Below are 24800 nucleotides of genomic sequence, written 5' to 3' on the forward strand. Positions count from 1 at the left end.
AGGAAGAAAAAGATTATTTTAAGTAGTTAAGTGGTGACAGGTTTTCAGGACAGTGTGGGTTGGTTTTGTCATCATTCATTTTTGCATTACTCAGTTTTATTTTCCAACTTTTCTTTACAGACCTTCGGTATTTCTATCCATATGTGGACAGAGGGACATAACCAAGATATGCTACTATATATATATAGTAGTGTCAAGAGAGATGTCCCTATCAGTAGTTTTACACACGTACCTTTCGTTTTGCTAGTATGCTTGTGCAGTCCTGTGGTGGATGGAGTAAACATCAATAGAACATGTTCCCTTTCACGTATTTGCATTTATAAGTAACTCACGTTGGATTAGCTATATTATTGGAACTGGTGATGTGTGGCTTTACAGCATCAACATTTTTTGGATTTTAAGGCCTCATTTCTAGTAAACACACAACCACTGGGAAGGAGTGCTATCCGACTAACCCTAGAAGATTCATCATGTTCCCCTAGACTGTTTTGTGCAGGGTACTGGTGTGGTAAGGGTCAGCTGGGTCAAAGGGAAGAGCGCTCACTTCAGTGATGCTTTCTGATTCCTGTGTGAAAGTTTTCTGGACTTAGGTCTCACCTGCTTGTTAGAATGGCTTTCAGAATTGTTTGTGAAACTTTTGTAAAAATGATGTGAGTTACATTCACTTGTCAGCTGTCATTACGTAAGAGCATCTGCAGTTGTGGTGGGGAAGACTCAGTTGACAGAACAGTGGAAAGAAAGGATGTGTCCCTTCTCTCCCAAAATACCTAATATGCCATAAGCTATCATAGGTGAGGAACAGCCATGTCCTAAGACACTGCTGTTTCTCTTGGCTCTGCTTCACTGAATCAAGATTTTGGGAAGACCATCTAAGTCTGTTACCTTTGGAGCTTGAGGTTTGTTTTTTTTTTATTCTCTCCCTTAAGCTTGGGAGAATAAGAGACATCTTACTGACACCTAAGAGACAAGGACCTACGTGGCAGTAGTATTGCCCTGAGCAACAAGGACGCGTTTTGTGGAAAGTACTGCTTGGAGACATCTAGGTAGAAAACACGAAGGCAGAGAATCAGGTTGTGCCATATGTAGAAGGCAGCTTAAGAAAAGGCATGATGGAGACAGGGTGTATTAAAGGAGGGGAGAGATAACATTTAAACAGCATAGCAATACTTAGCAAAAGAGCAGAAATCTATCAGAAGTGAACATAAGCTAAAGTTAAAGCAAAGCTACGCAGCTGTACATAAGAAAGCTGAATGTGATTTGTAGGTAGATTGAATGCAGTTGCCAATTTTTATCTCGAGGGCTTGTTGAGTACCACAGATTAAACACTATTGCATGGCTAAAATATCAGATGTGTCAAGTTATTCTGTTTCCTTGGTCTACAAAGAAAAAGTTACACTGTGGTATTGAAAACATACAGCAACAAAGGACTTGAACAAAAAGTAAACTTGCTTGTAGATTAGTACTTCTGATTAGTTAGTGATAGCAGTTTTTAGAAAATGATTAATTATGTTTACAATGGGCAAAATGCCAACAGTGGCACATTTAAAGTGGTATCTGCGCATTCTAAAAGAAAAACTAATGCTGTAGTGAATTTAATCAAAAAGTTATTTCTAAGAAACAGCAGCCGTATTGCATGCTTGTGAGCCAGAAGTATTTGTAATTTAACTCAAATGCCTTTCTCCATACACAAGTTACTCTATAATTCATCTGTGGCATAATTTATATGTTCCTTAGTGATTTTTCTGATATATGACAATAGTAAGCATGGAACTGTTGAGACCTTCACATTAATATTATTATCTTATGATATCATAGTCTGTTGTCTTTTGTAACATCTTGAAGTTCCATATACAGAATACAAAGATTACTGAAAAATTGATGTGATTTCTAAATAGAGTTCAATTTTCAATGGATCTTTGCTTTCTCTTGGCAGTATATCAAAGCAAAGTAATAATGTCTCAGTGCCAGTATTTTAAAATGTAGCTCAGATGTTTATTGTAAGGTCATCGCTGTTAAATTTCACGTGCTGCTTTCTGCTGCTGCCAGAGAGGCTGCTTTTAGTTTTCAGAAACCCATTTCTCATGGGGGAAGGTGAGCTTTAGATACCATAATTTTAGTCCTGAGAAGTAAATGAAAATAATGCATCCCTCATTTACCGGTGGTATTGTCCAACTTAGTAAGCATTATTTCAGACTCGAGAGTGCTCAGCTGAGATGGCTGCTCTAATAGATTATATTTCTTGCTTACATGTCTGGTTACCTCATCAGAGTGTTATGCACCAGCTGGGTGAGTGCTCTCCACTGGTCAGAAAAGCAGCCTGCAGGAAAGTCTGCAGTGCCATCCCTGTGAGCAGCCTGTCCAAACGAAGCCTTTCACCACGTGTTCTGGGTAGCACATTTCAGACAACTGCCAAGTACATCTGCAGGCTCTCTCTACTCATTGGGAAGATCATGTTGCGGGCAACTGCTCTTGCTTACCTTCCAGAATTCATCATCTTCAATATGACATTAAGTAGAACGATGTGGATTTGGCTCCATTCTCCAAAAAAATGTTATGCATATTAAGAGGAAGTAGATTGCAGTGGAGAGCACCTGCATTGAAGTTACCTGAAATTAATAGGAAAAAAAAATGGAGCCTTGTTTTTCTTTTGTTTTGTTTTTCAGGGTGGATGCTTATTTCATGTTTTTGTTTTCCAACTTCTTAAAACACAGCCCTAAAGCACAGTGAAATAGATCTTAAACAGCGTTGCACAATTTAACTCTAGTCTTTGCTTGCAAGATGGGGACTGGCCAGACTTGCATGCTGATGGCTGTTGATTGCCTCAAACATATGTGGGGGGGAAGAGAGTGATTTTCAGCTGCCACTGATGAACATCAGACTCCCAACATCTGATGACAGGTTGCTATTTCACACTCCACAGTTTTGTTTCAACAGAAATTCAGTATGTCGTCTCGCTGAATGACTTTGTCTTCTCCCAGTAGGTGAAACTATTGCGTTTATGGACCAAAAGCATTTTCATATGCATATAAAGGCACATCCTGGTTACAGTAAGTGTCTGAGATTTATTGGAGAGGAACAGCACTTCATGCACCAGGAGAAGAAAGAATTTAGCCATGAGCAATTTGAGTAGTCATTTAGATCAATCATGAATCTGCTTATTTTAGCTATCGTAGTGCAGCATTTCAGTAATCGTTGTACAAGATGTTTGTAATGATATCTATCATATCTTTAGGAAAACTAACAGTGCAGCAACTTCCTCATCAGTGGTCATTATTGTAGGACATACTGGGCAGTATTTCCTGAAGTCTGTGGTAATGCAGCATGGTTTTTTTTATTCCATTTGCAAACTGGTATTGTTTTGAGGGAGAGGAAGTGAAAAGAGATGTTTGTTCACATGACTGAATACCACAGGTGCCTTTTCTGGAAGCTCAAACATTTGAAGAATATTGAGAGAAATACAGATGGTAATTTGAAATAGCCATTGAAATATTGAAATGTTTACTGTACTGGGGCTTTTCCACTCAGATTGCTTTTGAAACAGAATATTTAGTATTCTGGTAAGTAAAATGAGGCAAGTTTTCCTATTAGAGTAAGACAGTATTTAGCTTCTACAAGCAAATTTAGTTTCAGTTTTGTGATGCATCAATTCTGCAAGTTACTACTGAACGAATGTTTCCATTATCCAGGTGCTTGAACCACGTTTGATTCATGTAAATATTTGAAATTATTACTATTTTTATCTAGTACCAAGGACTCTCAGTCGAGAAACAGTCCCATTATACCGATCACTGTACAGATAATCCCTGGGGACTTTGCATTCTTAGCATTTGGAGGGTGATGCTGCATAATCTGTACTAAGAAATTTAGAATGTCATGGCTAATAATTGAAAAATCAAGGCTGCACAGAGAACAATACCTCACTGCTACTCAACAAAATAGTCTTGACACAGACGGTAATAGGTTAATTGCCACATCTACAAATGAATCCTAATGATGACTCCCTTCAGGAATCATCATCACATGGAGGAATTTTCATTGTGATATTTATAACATTAATCTTTGGTCTCAAAGCTCATGGAACTGTTCACCCAGCAGAAGGGTTCAGAAAGGTAATATCCTGCTCCAGTCCTTAGGCCTTTCTAAAAGTAGGATTTTAGTTCTAGTACAATCAATGAAGCCCCTGCCATCTTCAGGCATTATTCCAATCTAACACAATTTGAATATCAAGTATCTTGTGTTTTGCACTCACAAGGCCCACAGGAAAGTCTAGACAAAAAAAGAAAAAAGAAAAAAGAAAAAAAAAAGCCGCATTTATCATAGGAAACATATCCTTAACGTCTGCTGTTCGTTTTCTTTTCTGTTCTGCTGTGGCTAGACTGAATCATGATTGTTAAATGAGAAGCTGTTCAGCCAGGTCTGTGTCTGCCTGTTCCCCAAGAAGGCTGTTACCTGGAATAAACTGCATAAATTTGCACAGCATTGTCTTGGCATAGGATCCTAAAGTATGTCTTAATTTTTCTATGGTTGTATTGAAAGTTGCTTCTTGAGTGAAGCCTGTCTGTATCCTTCTCATTAGTCTGCATTCTGTGTCCAAGGATTCTTTTATTTTTCTTCCTGGATTATCCCAGGTGCCATGTTGTGCTGCAGTTATGCTTGTCTGCATTTTGAGAAGAAAACAGTTTTTATACATGTTTTTTCCAAGCATAATACCTTCCTTATTCCTGTCAATTTAAATTTAAGTGGATTATTTGAGCCTCATAATTTTGTAATCCCTAGAACAAGGTGTGCAAAGAATCATAAATGTTTGTGAAATCAAATAGCGCCACTTGAATTTTGACTTAAACTATGTCAGCTGTACAGAAGTGACCTCACGTTGATCGAGTTACCACTATGTAGTGTAGTCAGATGTGATGATGCTTTTCTGCATGCAACCAGTGTTTCTCTAACTTACCTAGAGCCAGGTGAGCTTTCTGTTAAATGATAAGGTGATTTGGAAAGAGACTCAGGTCTGAAGTCCTGAGTCTGTAGTTATTTATCCTAAGAAATCATATTTCTCTTCCTCCTTGGTTTGCCTTTTGGGGTGATGAGATTCGTTAATGTTGCAATGATGTTTCATCTCACTGAGAATATGAGTTAGGTAATCAATCAAGAGGATAAAAGTAATTATTAATCATCCGAAGCATTTGCTGTGTTCCAGTCACTGAAGAGTATTCCAGCACTGGATTATTGTTATTTTTTTTTTCTGATCCTTGGGCACATTTTCATTCAAGAGGGGGCAGAAAGTTCTCTTTGCTCTATGTGTAGAACTGAATACAACTTTAAGGGTTCACTTTGATGATAAAACATTTCAGGTGAATTTCCATGTTTGGCAATGCTCAGAGATTTCCTACATCTTTATAATTCATTTAAATAGGAAGCACTGATAATAGTGCTTCTTTGTTAATTTTTAGGTATCTACATGCATTTATTCCATCTGACCAGGATGTGACATGCATTCAGAGGAAATGTAACCAGTTCCAGTGAAAAACCCAGATGATGGAAGTACTTTTGAGTATATGCAGTTAGACAAATTCCTGGCAGTTATCCTGGTATTTCCCCATCCAAAATTATTAATTAAATAATCAATCATTAGCATGCTACTTTTGCCATTTTAAGAATACCCATTTACATGTTACTTTCACACACATGCACACATCTTTCCAACAAGAGAGCCATGTTACCGTAGCTTTTTGTCTTCCACTTTGTTACAGAAAGTACTGCTGTGGCCTGTTCAAGTCACAAGATACTTTTTTTTTTGATTTTTAAGGGTAGATATCTGTTTATTATTATTATTAATAAATCTTCAGGTCTGAATAGATAACACTAAGCTGCCATGGCAACCAGTTTTCTGCCCGAGGCCTACTGGACATGATCCAGTGATAGTATAATCCCTGGGATTTATGATTTTTATTGCTATCTAACACATCAGTGTAAATAATGCTAGGCTGTCTCTGCTTCCATCCTATTTGGTAACTGTTCAGTTTCCTGTGCTTTTTTGTTGTAAAAGCAGTGTTCAAGCAAAATGGGTGCTTATCTCTTTGCTAAGATAATGAGCACCCATTCGTTACCACAGAGTCTCAAAATGGCTGAGGTGGGAAGGGCCCTCTGGAGGCCATCTGGTACAATCACCTCAAGCAGCAACACCGAGAGCATGTTGTCCAGGTGGCTTTCGAAGATCTCAAGGGATCTCCATCTGCACTCCCTCTGGGCATCATATGCCACTGCTAAGTTACCTGGACAGTAGAGAAGGTGCTTCCTGATGTTCAGAGGGAACCTCCTGTGTTCCAGCTTTTCTCCATTGCCTCTTGTCCTGGCATGACATTACAGGGTGGCATATGAAGAAGCCTATGAGTCTTCTATCGGATTTCTTCACTCTCAGATGTGTGCTGTTTTGTGAAGCTGAAAATCAGCTTTAGGGAAAATGTCCTTCTTCTTGTGGCATCTCTAGCAGCTCAGTGTGTCCAAGGAGGCGCATCCAGGTGGCCATGCATCTGTCCCTGTCCACTGAGCCACCTGGGAGGGACTGTAAAATGTGCTGTCAAGCAACAGGTGATATCCTGGGGTCCCTGTCAGAGTTATGAATAATAAACAGTCCCGCATCTGTTTCAAGAATCATTTTTTCATTGGAAATGGGATTATTGGCCGGATCACTGCCATTTTGCCAAAGCAGGGAATTCTGGTTGTAATACTGTGCAAATACAACACTTGTTTCTGCCAGGCTGCTCAGTAATTAAGGAGAAAAGAATAATTTTATTTTACTTTTTTTCACAGTAAGAAGTGAAATATACCCTAACTGTGATGTATGCATACTTCTCCCTTATGTTCTGTTGTTGTTTTTAAACTCCTTTGAAGTGTGGGGGCTTAAGCTACCACTGAAAACAGCTGACCTGTTGCATGAGTGAAACAGATCATCAGTTTGTTTGAAAGTATGCATGTGCCCATTTGATATATCAGCACATCCTGGATCTTTACAGGAACTCCAGAAGCCTGCATTTTTATTTAGTTTATTTTTTTTTTAAGGGCAGCCCTCCAGTGACAGCCTCTTCCCACCTAGGTGTGCTTGAACCCTGAGTTGCCAGCCTGAAATGAGAAAAGCTTCAACACCTCTTTACCTCCATCAGGAGCACAGTTGAATGAGGGGGCAGGAAAAATTGAGAGAGTTGGGGAGCAAAGTAAATAAGAAAAAAAGTTTCAAAAATTAAGAAAATTGAACACCTAGAGATAGGAAGAATGGAGAATAAAGAAATGCTAGGAAAAAAAAAGAAACTTGAAGCCTGGAAGGAGGTTAGAGCCAGGAGCAGTTAACAAAGAGAATATATAAAAGCGTCTCTCTCTCCTTATTGCTAAAGAAAAAAAAATGGTGTTTTCTTAAGACAGAACAAAAGGCAATGCTGCTTATCTAGTTTTTACTAGATATTTAATATTTAAGTCATTAATGTAGCAATAAAACTGCCCTGTAATTGCTATACCATAATTGTAGGTATTTGTTTCTTACACTGTTTAAGGTCACATAAAAATGAATAGAGGTAAAAATAGGTTTGTGCTAAGTGCCTGAATTTTGAAGCTGTTTTCTGCTAGCTATCTCTAAAGACAGGACTTTCCCTTTAGTCTCTCAGTTTGACTGTTCGGTAGATATTTTTTAATTACCAAATTGGATTTTAGCAGGTGTAGTCAGTTGATGCATTATGGGTATAAGAGATTAGTGTTTAATCCTTCTTTTTATTACTGTGTAGAATGGTATACTTGGGGAAGTATTAAAGGTGCATTGCATACTCCAGAGTACAGAAATGACATTTATTACCGAATTTTCTTTCAGTTAGCATCCTCTAGGAAAAAGCTCTAGCAGAACTCTGCAGGAGCCTACAGGCTCATCTATAGCAAAAGTTCGTTAAGCAATACAGAGTGGAGGAAAAGAGAAAGAAACCTTTTTGTGTTTTAAAACAAAAGCAGTTGTTGAAATAGAAGTACTTCCCCTCCCCAAAGATGCTTATTCTCTTTTTCTGTATTTTTTTTTTAAATAAAGACAAAAGGGGTGTCAAAGCGCAGAAGATCTTTGTGTCAGTGAGTGGTAGAGGCAAGAACTGAAAAGGATCAGTGAATCAGATATAATTTGGACTCAGTTTGAGATACCAGTTCTGTGTTTTGCTGATGGCTGGCATTCCCATTCTGAAAAGCTGCAGAGGCATTTCTATCGAATAGAAAGAACATTATCCCTGTTTTCATTCTGGTATGCCTATTATGACTTTGTTCTGTAAACAAAGAGGATTATGGGAACTGGAAACCGGATTTTATTAAAGAGCTGTGCAAGTCTTTCACTACAAATGTTAGAATTGGGCAGTTTTGTGATAACTACCTATGAAAGAAAATACTTTAAAAATAGCCCCCAGTGACTGAGTTGGTTGGGTTAATGAGGAAGCAGGCCTCTGATGTAGAACTGAGTATGCTCTGTGCTTTGACATTTCCCATTTGCACTTTGCAGTGCACGACTTTAAAAAAGAAAAAGGAAAAAAAGGCAATTGTACAAATTAAGAGTGAAAAATACATGCTGCAGAAATAGTTTCCACCCACCTGCCATTGTGTAGACTACTTTGCTTTGAAAGTGTGTTTTAGGAAATACATGTATTCTTTCTTCTGTCTAGAAGTAGTAGTCTGGAGAGTGGGGCAGGGAAAGGAATTGCACCGAATGATCATTCGTTGCAGTTACCAGCACAAATTATTTTTACCAGTGTATTGTACAACTTTTTGTACAACTTCTCATACAACTTAACAGCTTTTCCGCAGTACATGACTTACTACAAGCATCTTAATACCATAGAGTAAAGTCATATATTAATACTAGCTAGACTTTACCTATTGCCTGCTGCAGATCACTCTTCTGGAACTGCTTTCAGTTAATGAAATAAGCGTACAGTATGAATTAAACCATAACTGTTGCAAATCATTTTTCCTTTTAATTATTGTTTTCCTAACTGAATAGACAGATGATTAAGCAAACAGTACAGCATGGAAATGGGGAAAGTTAAGCTGCTAAGAGTCAGATCATGAAACAAGTAAAGTTGGTAAATTGCTTAAATGTATCCCCAGTTTCATCTCTGTTGAGACTTTTAAGTGCGATCAATTTTTTTCCTTTTTGTGAGTTTCTTTGTCTTCCCCTTGGCACCAGGCTGTAAAGCTTGTGAAGTCAAGTGAAAATGGGAATTAGAAGCAAATGGCCCAAATTTGGCCCTTAGTAAGTGGCAAAACTCCAGTTCATTTCCTGCCATCCACACAAGCAGCCTTCTGCTCACCATGGGTGAGAGTGGGAGAGTGCAGTGCTCAGCACGAGGGTGGAGGGTTGGAGATTTTCAGAAGCAATTACTGAATTAGCAGGCTTGCTTTTCGGAAGGTGGTAAGCAGCTGCCTTTTGACAGTCAGACTGTCTTTTGAAATGTCACAGGCTGGTTACCCCAAAAAGGCTCAAAATGAGTAGCTTTTTTGAGATTTTTCTGGATGATCTGAAGAATAGGATGATCTACAGTGCATGAAAGTAAAAGGACAAAGGAAAAGGGGATTAGAAAACAGACTAGAAGAACCTATTAGAAACAATGCTAGTGTATTAAGTATCTCTAAGGGATATAATGACAAATTCAATTATAATACAGTTAGAAAAATGCCATTGTCTAAAATAACCTGATTAAATTCTGCATTTATTTTGCATCAGTAACTTCTGTATCTAATTTTCTCAGCTTAGAGGTGAGAACAAGACATTTTCCTGATGGTTAGAGACCACTCGTGTCAAAAAATCAAAAATTAAATAACGTTTTTAAGCTGAACTCAAATCAGACACACTTTAAAAGTGCTATTAGTGTTGGAAAAAGCAAGTTAGAATGTAGTTCAGTTCTTTGGAATTATAATGGTCTGCCGTGACGTAAAAAACCCACTTCTCTGACTTTATATATAAACTTGAAGGTTATCTATAATTGTAGTAAGGAATTTCTCATGGGCATTTCACATGCCACTCTGGCAAGCCATGAGCTGAAATATGAGCATCTGCACTCTGTTAGTAGGACTAATAGATCACCTTACAGATAGAGGAGTAGCCAGTATGAATAAATTACTAATTTATATAAAGCGTTTTTTTTGTTGTTGTTGTTGTTCTTGTTGTTTATTGGAGTGTGGTTTTCTCTGGGTTTCTCTCTCTGCAAAAATAGGAAGGTTTGTTAAATATGGAATGTTCTTGAGAAGGTAGTGTTCAGATATTAAGCATGCAGATAGCTAAACAGTTGAAGCAGAATGTTTCCATAAAATTTCTCATACTGTCAAAGGTAAAAGTGATATCTGGCAGGTGGTTGTATGTAAGCTACTTTCTTATCCTATTTATTTTATCTGCTGCAGAGTGATCCTGAGTGAATTAAATATACCTGGTTTTTTCCATTTTATGATACCCACTTTTAACTGTATTGCTCGAGCGCATATGTTGTTAGCATTTGGAATTTGTTGCAATTTCCACAATGTCCTCTAAGTGAGCCTTAGCCTTGAGGTTGAAGCTTAGGCACAGAGAATAACTTTCAAGACAAGTAATATTGTTCCATCACATTTATGGAATGAAAATACACTTTTTTATTTATATGTATCTGAATTTTATCTAGAAATGAATTGGATATTTTCCACATGTAAAAATCCAAATGGCAAACTCAACGTAACTATCTCAGGGTAAAAACAAGTAACAAGAATTCTGTATTAAAACTCCGTATTGTACATGAATATTTGCATTTAAAAAATAATGTTAACATTATAGCACATTATTCAATTCTGTGCTCAGTCCTTGTGTCAAATAGTTTTTGCATTATTTTCCTAAGACAGCAGAAGAAAATTGTCAGAGAGTGGAAACCAACATGAGTAGCTTAAAAAAGGTTTTTGTTGTCTGAGAAATGATTCTAGGTAATTGAAGATTACTAGTAAGGTACATGAGGTTAGACATTTATTTTACAGATATTATGAATCATTCATCTCATTAGACATGAGTAAGAGTGGTGTAGCTCTCTAGTGCACTTTAAATGAATTTGCGTGTTTAGTTCTTAATTCTTTTTACAGTGCACGTTTATACATATGTTGTAATTACTTCCATGCAAAAGAGGAGTTAGCTTGAGGGCTTGTTTTAATACAACAGAGGTGTAGATTTTCTTCTAAGAATGCTGCAGTCAGAGAGGTTCTCTCTTTCTCTCTCTCTCTCTCTCTCTCTCTTTTTTTTTTTTTCTAAATGATTGTTTTTGTGCAGGAAAAGTCTCCCAAAGTAGGATAGCAATGACCTTTTCTCTGTAGGGTCTAATGATTAATAATATTCAAGTGCCAAAATGAGATAGATTTTTTATTCTGATTAAAGATTCTGTTTTTGTAAATCTTTGTGCATGGTCTCATTTTGTGCATGTGAATTAATTGCATTTACTGCCATGCTTCAAGGTAGGTGTCCTTATTATTCTTGTGATATGATTTAAGGTATTTTTTCTTTAAAACCGAAATGGTTATATTTCAGATCATGACCGAACAGTTCCTCATGTTTTCAGATAAGGCACTTAGGAATCTTTTAAAAAGCAGATACTTCTCAGAAGATGCCCAAGATACTCAGTAGGGAAATATCTTTTAAATCTGAGTTGTTTTTACAGATTGTGGGATATTTGCATCTAATCATTTATGCAAGTAGTGTTTTTAAGTAGTAAAATTAGGTATTTGATTACTCTTTTTACTGCATATAAAGTGACTGAATGCTGTATAATGTATCTGGTTAACCCTTTTTAAAATGAAAAGAATCCATACGATTGATTTGCCAACTTGAAGGGACTTTCGGAAAGCATGTCCCCCTTCAGTGTGGTTGTTAGCACATATATGACTCATGTAAATAGTCATTATTTTCAGTGACCAAAAAAAAAAAAAAATCCTCTAGCATTTTGGCAAAAAAATCTTTGATTAAAAACCTACAGTCAGAAATCCCTCTTTGTTTGTACCAGTTGAACACTGAAAAATGAGGCAAAGTGATCTAAATCAAATTTACAAGACTGATAACCATACAGTTGTGGGGAGAGTAGCTACTGTACAACCTGTACTCTGTCAAGGTAATTTAATTATGGATGGTTATACTTGAGTATAATTTGTTAACGTATGTTCCTTGTAAAGGGAGAATAATTCTCACAAAGCATTGGCAGTTTTTAACAGTTTTACCAGGATGCTGTCAAAGGAAAGGGGTTTTCGTTGAATTTCCTAATGTAGAGTTGCCTGGAGGAGGAATATCAGTGAAGTGGCTAGGAGCATGTTGGTTGTTGGTTGTTTTTGTTTTTCCCCTCTGTGCTAGAGTCTGTATGTAAGAAGATGGGGGGCAAGGGTGAGGTCCTATTCTTCATGAGTTTAAATATTCAAAAAAATAATATATTACGTTACTGTGTGGTACTTGAAAATAAATCTTTATAAAATGTTGTAGTATCTTTGTCTCAAGGACCATAATGACTGTAGCAATCCTTTTAAATTTCACCTTTATCAAAACCAGTGATGATCAAAGTTTGGATTAATATTCATTCTCTTTTCAACTTGGTTCTTCTCAGAAGTTAGTCTTGAGAAGAGCCAGAGGTGAATCTTACTCTGTCTTCATCCTTTTGGTCAAGACAGTCTTTTGAAGAGCAGGTTCAGAGAGCAGCCATAGCTGAGATTAGAGGCCAACAGAGGCACAGAACTATAGGTTATATGGCTCATTTTTTCTCCCTCCCCTTTGGCTTCCTAATGCAAATTGTTCCTAACTGAAAGTTTTGTTTGTCAACGGGGATTACGCTTGGCGGAAGCCCAACTTTCTCTTCAGCTTTCTTGGGGTGTGGGTGGTCTGTGCATCTGAACGAGCAGCGTACGAGCAGCGTTGTTCAGTTCTCCAGTCTCAATGGTTAACTTCTTAAAATATGAGACATAGTGACTTTTGAGTAAACTCTTAGTGGACATCTCTCTGGTTTTGTACTTACCGATACAGAATATACAGTTGTGAGGGCCAGCTAGTCAGAGTTACATCCTTAGGACAGTGGTAAGGATTTTGGGATGCTAGTACGTTCATTTTAACCAGTAACTTTATATCCTCGGTTTTGGGTCATGCATTTTCTCACTTAGCTGTTGCATTTCAGCATACCGTCATGGTAAGCTGATTCAAGTGATGAGGCTCAGTGCTAAAAAGAGACGGAGATGACGGCTATAGTCGACATCTTGGAGCTGGATCTTTTCTGCTTGTGAATTTTGTCCTCCTATATGAATCACAAATCAGAGGCTCTGTTATCTTCTCCAAGACTTGCAGACCTTTGTAAAATCTGTAGGAAAGGAAGTTGCACTTTATGGGCTGAGGAGGAACAAGCCTTAGTGAGCACTATCTATAAAAAAATTAAGCTGAGGGCTAAGTGTTTATTAACATTGCAGTGAAGCACTCCCACTGCTAATGAGGAAGACCTGAGGCAGCATCTACAAGGAGCCATACGAGGAGCCCTAGCAGTGATGCTTTATACCAAGGGAGGTGTGTTCTTCCTGGATTCTGTGCTTTGTGGCATGTGGTGTGTAAGGTCATCTCCCCAGGAAGAGGCAGGCATTTCCCAGAGGAAGCCTTTCAAACCATGTGAGATGTCTGGAAAGAGCAGTGTCCCTGCACAGCCCAGCAAGCTCAGTACTGGGAAGTACTGAGCAAGCTCAGTACTGGGAAGTACAAAAAAATGTTTTTATCATTTGTTTTGAGGGGTGCTGTACTTTGTCTCACTTTAGTACGTGCTAGACCCATTTTAAGAAGTATTTTATAAAATCTGTTCTGTCAAGAGGGGGCAAATGGAGGATTCCAGATAATTGAAAGGGTATAATAAAGAAACAAATTCAAAAGAAACAAAAAATATATGTCATCTGAACATCAGCTTGGTCCTTGAAGTTCAAAGAAGAAAAGATAGGATTACTTCTCAGTATCTTCCTGTAACCAGTGCATTACAGAAGAAAGCATATGATGCATGGCATTTAGTCGTGATTTTTCTTGAGAGGGACCTTTAGGTTTTGAAGCTAAATAGTTTGTGCATGGTTTAGCACAATATAAAAAGTCCAATAACTGAAATGAGGCATAAAGTCTCATTTCATCTTCACTATGTGCATTTCAGCACAACCTTCATAATGATGTTTTGAACTTCTGTTGCCCATACGATCAAAATATTTCACAATGCTTTGGAAACATTAAAGGATGATCATTGGCTTTAAAACCACACATCCGTTTTTTACCTACTATTATTTGCAGTAGCCCAGAAGGTAAGTGGTAGTCAAAGCAATTGGGTAAAAAAAGCAGTAACCTGTTCTGTGCTCTTCCCATCGTTACCTATACAATTAGTTTTGCTGACTTTTTGTTCCAGTGAGCATCTTTCAGATGGCACAAAAGGAACCAGGGCTAGGTTACCATTAAATAAAAAAACGGGTAATTCCTAAGTGGATGTGTGGATGTGCATGGTACATGAAGTAGTTCTCAAAAGAAAGAAAAATAAATAAATAAAACATAAATGTCAAGTCCTTAACTTAGATTTTCACTGTGAGGTAATTATTTACTGCTGCTTCTGTCTTATGGATGAGGACTGAGGAAAATTAAGCCAAGAGCTCATAAGTGATGTACCTGAGATATTGGAACTGAATCATGGGTTAAACAAGACATAGCGGGTAATCTCTTAACTGACTTGGAGGTTTCTGACTTACCGTCATTGTGAGAGAAAGCACTGGAAGTACAATTGTGTTTGTGATTATGGTTGCAGTGCAATTAAATCCATTGAGGATTTCTCAGCTTGTGATGATTTTGATGTGACTCGATCTTTTTGTGAGGCTTGAGGTGCAAATCCCTAGAGATGCTTGCTAGAAACAAACTGAAATGCAGTGTGGGATATGGAGGGAAATGTTTTCTTGTTTGAGGGAGCTTTAGGAGGCAGGCAGTGTATCTAGTGTTAAAAATTTTCTTTTTACCTTGTATTTCTCAGAAGAATATCGATGTTACATCACTGACTCCCTAAACCGTAAAACTCACAATTACATGTTTGCCATATTGTAATAGCAATTAGTTACTTTTTTCTGTTTCTGAATATTTGTTCTTAATTTTATATTCATTTTATATCACACACAGTTCAAATGGGCTGCTTTTTCATTTTTTTTGTTCTTCATTTTGTATGTGTGTTTTACAGTGAGGTTTCAAAGCTGTGATGGAAACAAAAAAATACACTTTGGAAGCAGTGAGCCAGAAGATTTTAGAATAGATGAAGACGGTGTGGTATACGCAGAGAGAAGCTTTCAACTTTCAGCAGAGCCTACAGAGTTTGTAGTGTCTGCTCAAGACAAGGAAACCCGGGAAGAATGGCAAATGAGGGTGAAGCTAACCCCTGAGCCAGCATTCACAGGGGCCACAGAAAAGGTAAAACAACCAAATGCCATCTGTATGAACGTATCCCCGGAAACAGGCTTAAAAATAGAGTTTTGATTCTGGCTGTCATGCACTTCTCCATGAGATATTCTACTAATGGGCAAGTACTGCATGTATAATCGTGAAGCTGGAGCCTTAGAAAGAGCTTTTCTATTGTTATTCTGTAGCTTTGCTAAGGCATGGAAAGGCATGTCTGTTTAAGTATGTAGAATTCATTTATGTTTGAGCTTTTTGTTTGTATAGTTTGAGATTTATACCTGAATTTAAGTCAGACGTGGTCATTTCTTTATTTTAAATTGCTTGAGAGTATTGCAGTATTTATTCAAGCAGTTAAATATAACCGCAAAATAAACAAATCTGTGCTACAGTGCATCAGTCAAGTTTATTAGATGGGAGCTGTAGATTTGCAGCAGTAGTAGGAAAGCATTTCTGGCAGGGAATATTGGCTTTGTCTTGTCCCTTCATAATCGAATTGGAGACTGTAAATTATTCATGATTCCAGCAGTACTTGGTAAGGAAGATAGTCTCCCTCTGCTGGAAGCTGCCATAGGATAAACCATGTACTGTAACAGAAATCACACCTATCAATATACAAATAACATAATGTATTTACTTTAGGAAAACAGTATTAGGCCTAGTATGTTTGTCTGTAATATTACTTGCTGCCTGCTGCTTCTTACCTTCTCTTATAAAGCGCTTAATTTACAAGTAAGGAACAAAATTATTCATGGATTAATATGCCTGTTATGGATACGCATTAAAGATTTAAGCATAATTTCAAAATAGATGGTGTGATTATGCAGGACGTTTTTCTGAAAACACTTTAAAAATCAAAGCTGTGTCATCATCTTTTTTTTTTTTTTGGCCAATTTGCTGATTGTTTTTAAACCTTTTTAAGGCACGTTTTTAACAAAGGAAATACTGTCATTTTGTCTGTCTAGTAAAAGAGCGGATAGATATGCAATGGCATGCACTGTTCTTTCCAAAGATCCAGTTCAGGCATCCCTAACATCAGTAGAATACAGAGTAGTCGAATTTGGCCTTCAGTTGGCATCTGTTTTTAGTCTGTGACACATTTGATTAGATTAATGAGAAAGGGAAGGGGTGGTAGGGGGAGAGATTTTCTCTTAAAAGATTGGGAAAATGTTTTTGTCTCCCTGTCTCCGCCCTTAAGCAAGCTAGCGTGGTTATATGTGTGGCATCCAAAGGCTGAAATGACTGCAGCTATAGAAGGGAATAGGCGAGGAATGTTGACACCCGGCAGAGATTAATGCCCAGTGTGTAAAGTGGGTCATCTACAGCATCCATCATGGCTGACATAGGTTTAAAATAATTACAGCATTAATTCTATGGGATTTAATAGGGTCATAAATATTTGAGACATTCCTTACCACTATGTATTAAACTTCTCTTGGAACTCAAATTATATTTTAGAACACCCAGATCTAAATTTAATGTACAGTAACACATTACCTGGACTGAAGTTCCAGCTAATGAGAAATACATAAAGGCATACTATTAAAGTCTGCAAAATATTAACTACTTTCCTGAAAGTGGAAAATAGTTTACACAATAGTGCCATGTTATAAATGGTTTATAATTTCATTTCTCCTGCAACATGAATGAGGAAAAAAGAAACAGAATTTTTAAAATTCTGTAGTACAGTAGTAAATAATAATGACTATTTTCATATGCCATTGTTAATGCAAATAAAACAGTTCTGTTAACGCAGATGAAAGACAGCCTTTCAGTTGATTGTGCAATTATATACAAATTATTTTATAACATCTACTAGCAATTCTCCTCCTAACATGTGCTTAATTTTACCATGTACCTGGGAAAGGACCAAAAGAAAACTGAAGAGATCATATTTCCATGGCAACAATATAAGCACAGCAGCCATCTGAAGAGACAGAAGAGAGACTGGGTTATCCCTCCAATCAACCTACCAGAAAATTCCAGAGGACCTTTCCCTCAAGAATTAGTTAGGGTAAGGAATTTAATAGATATGTGATTTCAGTGGCCCTTGGATAATTCTGGAAGAGACTTTGTGTGAATGATGTCTTGTCCATAGTCCAGATCTTTATCAGAGTGTTTTGGGCTGATTGCTTTTGCTACCTCTGTGCATAGCAGGCAAGGGGGCTGCTAGTTGTCCCTATGCTCCTGTACTGGTAGAAAGTGGCCTAGGTTCAGGTGGTAAGTAACCTGAGGCCTTCCTGCTGGTTGAGGAGGATCTCTGTAGGTCCAGGTCTCCAGTTAGCTGCACTGGAGTTTTCCAGTTGAGGAATTGTATGGAAGTTGGCAGGAGGAAACAGGATGTGATGGGGGTAAGGGATGCAGGCTGCTTCACAGGACTGCAGCACAGACTTGGCATTGCCAAAAGTCCAGCACAGGAGGGCTTCCATTCTGTACTGGTTGGTCATGATCTACTTCTACAAGGAATTGTTGAATTCAGCTGAGTATTGGCACAATGGGAATGGGTTGAAGCATTGCTCTGCTCTGTGAATGTGCTGCTACTGAATCACTCACTCATCACAGACAGACTGCCCTTTAGTTTTTCCTTAGAAGATGAAACTAAAGTTCAGACTTAAAACAAAACTAGTAAGTTTCTAAAGGGCTGTAGTATTGCCAGTAGCAGATGAGAGTCAGTAGTTTTGGTCCAGAAAGATAGAAGAGGGGAAAAATACAGAGTTTTTAAACAATAAATAGTTTCGTGATGGGATGTATGTTTGTCTTCCCTAGGATCTAAGCAATTCTGTTTAAGGTAAGCGTACTTGTGTGCTTTGTTTAGTACAATTCATCTCATTATGAGAAATAATCAAGGATATTTTCATGATCCTGGAAATCTATTGACCAGCTTTCTGACAAATGAAAGAGTGGAATTGAAAACCTCAGTTTTTATACTAACTTTATACTATTTCCAGAACAATTTATTCAGTTATTTTCACAAGCTTAGCTTAAAGACTAAAAAAAGGCAAAAGATGTGCTACTGTCTCAGCAGCAGTCCCATCCGTTGGTTGTTGGTTGTTAATGTAAATGTTCTCTTTTTGATACATAGATTAGGTCTGATCGTGATAAAAGCCTTTCGCTACGGTACAGCGTGACTGGCCCAGGAGCTGACCAGCCTCCAACAGGAATCTTCATCATCAACCCCATCTCAGGACAGCTGTCTGTGACAAAACCTTTAGATCGTGAGCAGATTGCTTCTTTTCATGTAAGAGTTTAATTCACCATAAATCAGATTATCAAATTGAAGATTAACATCTGCTTCAAACATGACTTGAGCAGCCGGCATTTAGTTTTCTATGAGATATGATTTGAAGAGTTTGTAGCAGATTTATATTTATTGTACTTAAGGCTAACTCTTACTATGTCTAAGCAGCTTAAATGCATTAACATACATAAACAGTGATTAAATGTATTTATATAAAGTAATTTTAAAAGATTGAAATATGGATACTGTAGCTTATATTTCAAATGCAGATCATTGATCACAGTCGCCTCCACTATTGTATATTTTTCAAAAGTTTACTTTTAATTTAGCAACTTAAATTAGGGTGACTGCTATTAGAATTGCAGCAGCTGTGATTTGAGAAATGGATAGGAAGAATAACCTACCAATTTTCATTTTCAGGGGCAAATCTAAGCATTTTAATTGAATTGTAAATTGGGTCTGTCAGCTTACGAAAATGATATTCTTTGCTCTAAAGAAATTGACGGAGTAGACCATGGATTCCAGTATTAGTCGAAAAGAAAGTGTTGAAGGAAGAGAGGAGACTGAGCTTTGACTTAGAGTTGTCTCTGCTGCTGAGAGACCACACTAGAATTGTTACTGAAGTCACTCAGGTCCTAGAGAAAGCTTCAAGCATGTTGTGAATTAAAACATTCCACGTCTGTCTCTCTGGGAAGCCATTCGAGTGCTACTCCTGAATGGAGGACATAGCAGGTGGCATTTGTGTATAGGGCCTGCCTCTTGTAAGTGCACAGCAACTTCAGCATCCACGAGATTTTACTGAGTTTGGCATTGGCAGTTTAAGGTTAACTGACTTAGGAATTTACATTTATATGAGGCATTTCCAGAGTAGTGAGTTATTCATGCCCCCTTGCTCTTTTCTAGTAGGTTTGTAGCCAGAAGGTAGATATATAATGGTTTTCAGCAGGACTGCTTACAGGAGGAAGTTGCTTTTTGCCTAGCAATTGCTAGGCTGTGGCCTAGATACATAGGTTTACATTTTCAGAAAGTACTGCGTTCCTTTTTTTTTTTTTTGGCTGTCCAATTTAAGATGATTTAGGTAAGTTTGGCTGTCAAAGGTAGTTACTCAGACACTTTTGACAATCAGAGTATTAAGTTTAAATGTCTTGGCATCTTTGAAACTCAGTCCATAAACTTTAGCTTAATTTTAGCCTGGACAGATTTTGTTGTGTTTACTGACAGTAATTTATCACAAATTTTACCTTGGTGTTCTAGGTAACACAAATAGATAACATCAGATAAAAATTTCTGAAAATTATCCCAGTGTCCATTCCATTTGGATTGCTAATGACATATCTTTTAAAGTTTTCATCTGCTAAATATAAATACGCGTGTTTTTAGAGAGTGTTTTCCAACAGTGATTATTAAAAACAGAATTATATTTGACTGTAGCATTGGTATTAATCAAAATTGTATGATTCAAAACTATTCTCAGCAAATCAAAGAAGAAAGTATGTAAACTTAAAATAGTTTGTTGTCTTTTTTTTTTCTTTTGTTGCCTGAACAGCAGTTCCATTATCATACAAGTTTTCAGGTTGCTTAGTATGGGGAAGCAGTGGCAGATAAAGTACATTGAGCTAAAATTGTCTGGTCTGTAATTTAATGCCACTGTTAGTGGCATCTGTTTATGCTTGTATGTTGTGCAAATTCTAACATTTTTCTGATATTTTTTGCAGCTGAGAGCGCATGCAGTGGATGTAAATGGAAACCAAGTGGAAAATCCTATTGACATTGTCATTAATGTCATTGATATGAATGACAATAGACCTGAGTTTTTGCACCAGGTTTGGAATGGGACAGTCCCTGAAGGGTCAAAGCCAGGTAAGATGGGGGCTTTCTAAGCTGGGGGGAAAAAGGTATGCAGTTACCCCCTTCATCATCTTCAAAACGCATCTTCAAACTGCAATGCTGTCAAAGGTGTCTTAAAAATGTGATGAGCAAAATCTCATATACTGTCTCACTGTTTCACCTTACTTTTAACTCACTTCATAGCATGTTAGGATTAATTTCAAAGAAGGAAAATATATATGAACTAAAACAGAGGGATTTAAGAATATTACTTTCAGGTTTCCGTTTTTGAAAGTCCTATTTATAATGTTGCAGTTCTTCCAGTTATATTCATAATAGCAATTGACATTCATTTAGTTAACATCAGAGGGTTTAAAAGTCTTCCAACATACCAACAGATCCAGCTTTAGTTCCAAATCTCAGAGACTTGGAAATACAGGGATTTGAAATCAAACACTTTCATTTGAATTCTTGAGAAAATCCTAAACGTTGTTCACATCTCATTAAAATTCTAATCAGCTCATATTTAAGTTTGCACTATGGCTGAAACTACTTCCTTAATTTGTCAGTAGTGCAAAATGAAATTATTAGAAGGGTTAGCACAAGAAATACATTTTCTCACTTCACAGTATTGACTTGGCATTTGAATTGGAAAGAACATGCATCTCAAAGACCTTTGAAAAAGTATTATTTACACTGATTTTCAACCACTATCAGTATGTGCACCAATTCTGAAAATTAAGTATATTTCCTTTGGCCCAATTAATAATATTTTAATCTAAACATTGAGAAGCTGTGTTGTTACAGAAATATTATTTATGGCAGAACTGTAGGATTTCACTGTTTATGGAGCTTCTTTGGTTATAAACAAACCTGATATTTTATAAACAAAAAGTATTTTTATCTCCTCTTATGTATTTTAATTACTCTGTTGGTGAGTCTTGGGTTTAATCAGTTTGTTTTAAGTAAGAGAAGGAATGTACAGAGTTTACCAAAAGAAATATATACTTTGACCATTGCTTGTAAGTGATCTCATGTAATCTGAGTAAACTGTTTATATAAAATCAATTATTTATTCTGCTGCTAGGAACCTATGTGATGACTGTTACTGCCATCGATGCCGACGATCCCAATGCACAGAACGGGATGCTGAGATACAGGATCTTGTCACAGGCCCCAAGCAGTCCCTCTCCCAATATGTTTACAATCAACAATGAGACTGGTGACATTATCACCGTAGCAGCTGGGCTTGACAGAGAGGTATGGCAAATCTTAATCCCATAGGCTAGGTTGTGTAGAGTGTGTGTAGATGCACAGGTTTTGCTTGTAATTTGCAAATACTCCCCTCCACCTCGAACTTTCTCCCTTTTATCACCCATTTGACACTAGTTATTATACTAGGTCCAGAGCATTTAAATAAATAAATAAATAAAAGAACAATTAGCATCCAGATGAAAATTAGACCCAGATACTTGGTATTTATAGTCACTCTCAAGCCCATTGGGTTTGGGAAAGAATCTCATCTCAAAAGCCTGATTGCTTTTGAGTAATGGGTATGCACTAAAGAAGAGCAGTGCAGATAAGGCTTCAGGTGCTCAGCTTGGGTGCTGAAACGGAAGGTATTCCTCATCTCTAGCTCTGTCCTCTTTACTGAGCTCTGTAGGCAAAGAGTAGATGGAAAACTGAATCGGATGTGGAATAGATGGAAAACTGAATTGGATGTGTTTCATTTATCTTAGAAGCTACAGGAGAGGAGCTCGTGTCCTCCTCTTCTCTCTCTCTGCTCTCTCTGCTCTTCCTAGCTCTTCACAGAGAGGTGTGATTTTAAATCTCCTGGTTGTTGTATTGATAAATGTGCAGTAATTCCCTGATCAGAACTTTGCTGGTGAAAATAAACCAGGAAAACATCACTGATTTTAAAATTTCAAATGTAGATGTCTCTAAGAAGTAAATCAGCCTGTTTTTGAAATTATATAGAAAAAGGCTTATCTCAAGGCCTGGATACATGTTCAAAACCTTAAGGAAAAAAAAATCTGACTGTCAGTAATTCCCTGCCACATCTTGGGCAAGTCCCATTCTGTCCAGGCAGATCTTCACTGGAGAGGGAGAGTGCCAGATCCTCTGCTGTGGTTCACCCATCTGTGAGGTGGGAATAAAAATATTTCCCTCCCAACTTCAGATCTGACACATGGACTAACTATGTTTTTGAACCACTTTAAACTTCACAGGAGATAAGCATTATTTTATAAACAAACTATAAAATCCAAACAAATCTTAATTCAACACATCTTGTTTCCACTTCTGTTTTACTAACCTCATTTTAGCTTATTAAATCTGAAGGATTTGGGGGATTTTTTAAACTGAATTTGCAGTTTGGCTTTCAGCTGTTTGCTTATACTTAGTTAAAATGGAGAACAAAAGGATGTTCTGGGTAGGCTATTAATATTCTGCTGCATTTTGCAGTATGAAAGTGCCAATCAGAATATTTGAAAAGCTAAACAGACTGTCAGATATTGCAGTTAATTTTTAAAATTTTATTAACATTGATTCTGTTAAAGATGTTTTTGAAAAGGAAGGATTTGAGGAAAGGAAAACCATGAACTTTACAGTATTGCACTATTAAGTTAAAAGAATGATGGGTGGTTTTGCCCTTGCTTTTAAAATCCTCTGGTCATCTTTGGCAGGTGAACTTTCAGAAGGACATAGTGATAACTGAGTTTTATTGCTTAGCGACTGGCTATACTGGAGAGATTTAACTCAAAAGGAACCAGCTGTCTTTGCAGCTTAGACCCTCATGTTAACAGTTGCCGAAGAGTTGTCATTTGCCATCAGTCTTCCCAATGGATCACTGTACTGATACCCAAATGAGTATTTATAAACATTTCTTGCACGTGTTGAATATTAATGATTAATATTAAAGCATTCAAATATCAAATTAGACTAATATAAGATAAAATTATTTCCTTCCCAAGCCATTGCTTTGCTTCCTTCATTTCCTGAGTTTTGTGAAAGTCAATTTAATTAAAACAACAAGGAGACTAGACAGCCAGATCTGAATCAGGCAGGTCTTCCGACATTGCTCCGGGGAATGTCATGTTGCGCTCAGGTTTCGATGCAGAGGTAGTGTCCATGAGCCTCCACTGGGCTACCAAAATCTTTCCTGTTCTCTAAGTCTTGATCTCCTTTGTTCTCTAATTAGGCTCACTGAATACTAGACACGATTTTAGATTGTGACATTTATGTGAGCATATGTGTTGTAGGCATTCAAAAAATTCATTTGTACAGAGAGGTGGTGGATGCCCCATCCCTGGAGGTGTTCAAGACGAGGTTGAATGAGGTCCTGGGCAACCTGATCTAGAGGGTGGCATCCCTGCCCCTGGCCAGGGGAATTGGAACCAGATGTTCTTTAATGTCCCTTCCAGCCTAAGCTGTTCTATGATTCTATTAAAAAAAAAAAAAAAAAGTGGTTCTTTTGATAGGATTTCAAATAGAACAGAATTGAACAGAATAGAATAATTCAGTTGGAACCTACAAAGATCTTCTAGTGTAACTGCCTGGCATCTTAAAGTCTAACCAGAAATTAAAGGATATTAACTTCTAATAGTCTGCTGGTATTTTAAGTTTTCACATACAATGCATTGTCCATATGAACATGCACAGGAGCAGAGTTGCTTAGTTAAGGGACAGAGTAGAAATCTTTCATTTGCTCTCCCAGATGTTGCTCTTTCACGAGTTCCAGCTGGTCTCATTTCTTCCAATATTGCTGTGGAAGAATCTACAGTGTTAAAACATCTGTGGAAGAATCCACTACAGCATTAAAACATCTGCCTTACTGCTGGAGGTGCAGTAGAAGTCAGGCATGGTACTTAAATTTACACACAGGCATTCCTGTCTCACGTGAGGTTAATTCAGTGAAGTGCTCTTTTTATTTGGCCTGTGTTGAAGTGGAAAGATTTGACCTGATGAGGTCTGTGTTCTTTCTTGAAGCTGCCAGTTCGTCTTTGGATGTGTTGCTGCAAAGTCTCTGTGCAGGCTGCTGACACATGCTCAACGGCTTACTTCTGGCTGCTTCTCAACCCTCAGTAAAAAGAGGAGAGCAACTTCCCCTAATTTCCCTGTGTTTGTAAAAGTTCTGTGCTAGTTGATTTTCCTGAAATATCAGCCCCAGCGGCTGATCTTCTGTATGCGAGTGCTGGAAGGGGGAAAAAAAAACACAACATATAAGTACTGGCTTTGGGGGCACTTTGGTGAGAATTTCCCATGCGCTTCTTCTGTTGGAATTAAATAAGAAGGTTG

At 37.5% G+C, this 24800-nt stretch overlaps 1 protein-coding gene across 1 annotated transcript in view; it reads left to right on the forward strand.

Moving 5' to 3' along the window:
* CDH2 (cadherin 2) overlaps positions 1–24800 on the forward strand; it is a gene marked incomplete at both ends in the record, with an annotated part of 118951 nt that overhangs the window by 65415 nt on the left and 28736 nt on the right. Inside the window, 5 exons of the mRNA XM_084306887.1 lie at positions 15228–15454; positions 17307–17453; positions 18522–18677; positions 20393–20537; positions 21592–21764. Of these exons, the coding sequence (XP_084163013.1) occupies positions 15228–15454; positions 17307–17453; positions 18522–18677; positions 20393–20537; positions 21592–21764 (848 nt within the window). The remainder of the gene's footprint in view (positions 1–15227; positions 15455–17306; positions 17454–18521; positions 18678–20392; positions 20538–21591; positions 21765–24800) is intronic.

Source organism: Netta rufina (genome assembly GCF_964035555.1).
Source record: "Netta rufina genome assembly, chromosome: 2".
In the NCBI taxonomy this organism is placed as follows: domain Eukaryota; kingdom Metazoa; phylum Chordata; class Aves; order Anseriformes; family Anatidae; genus Netta; species Netta rufina.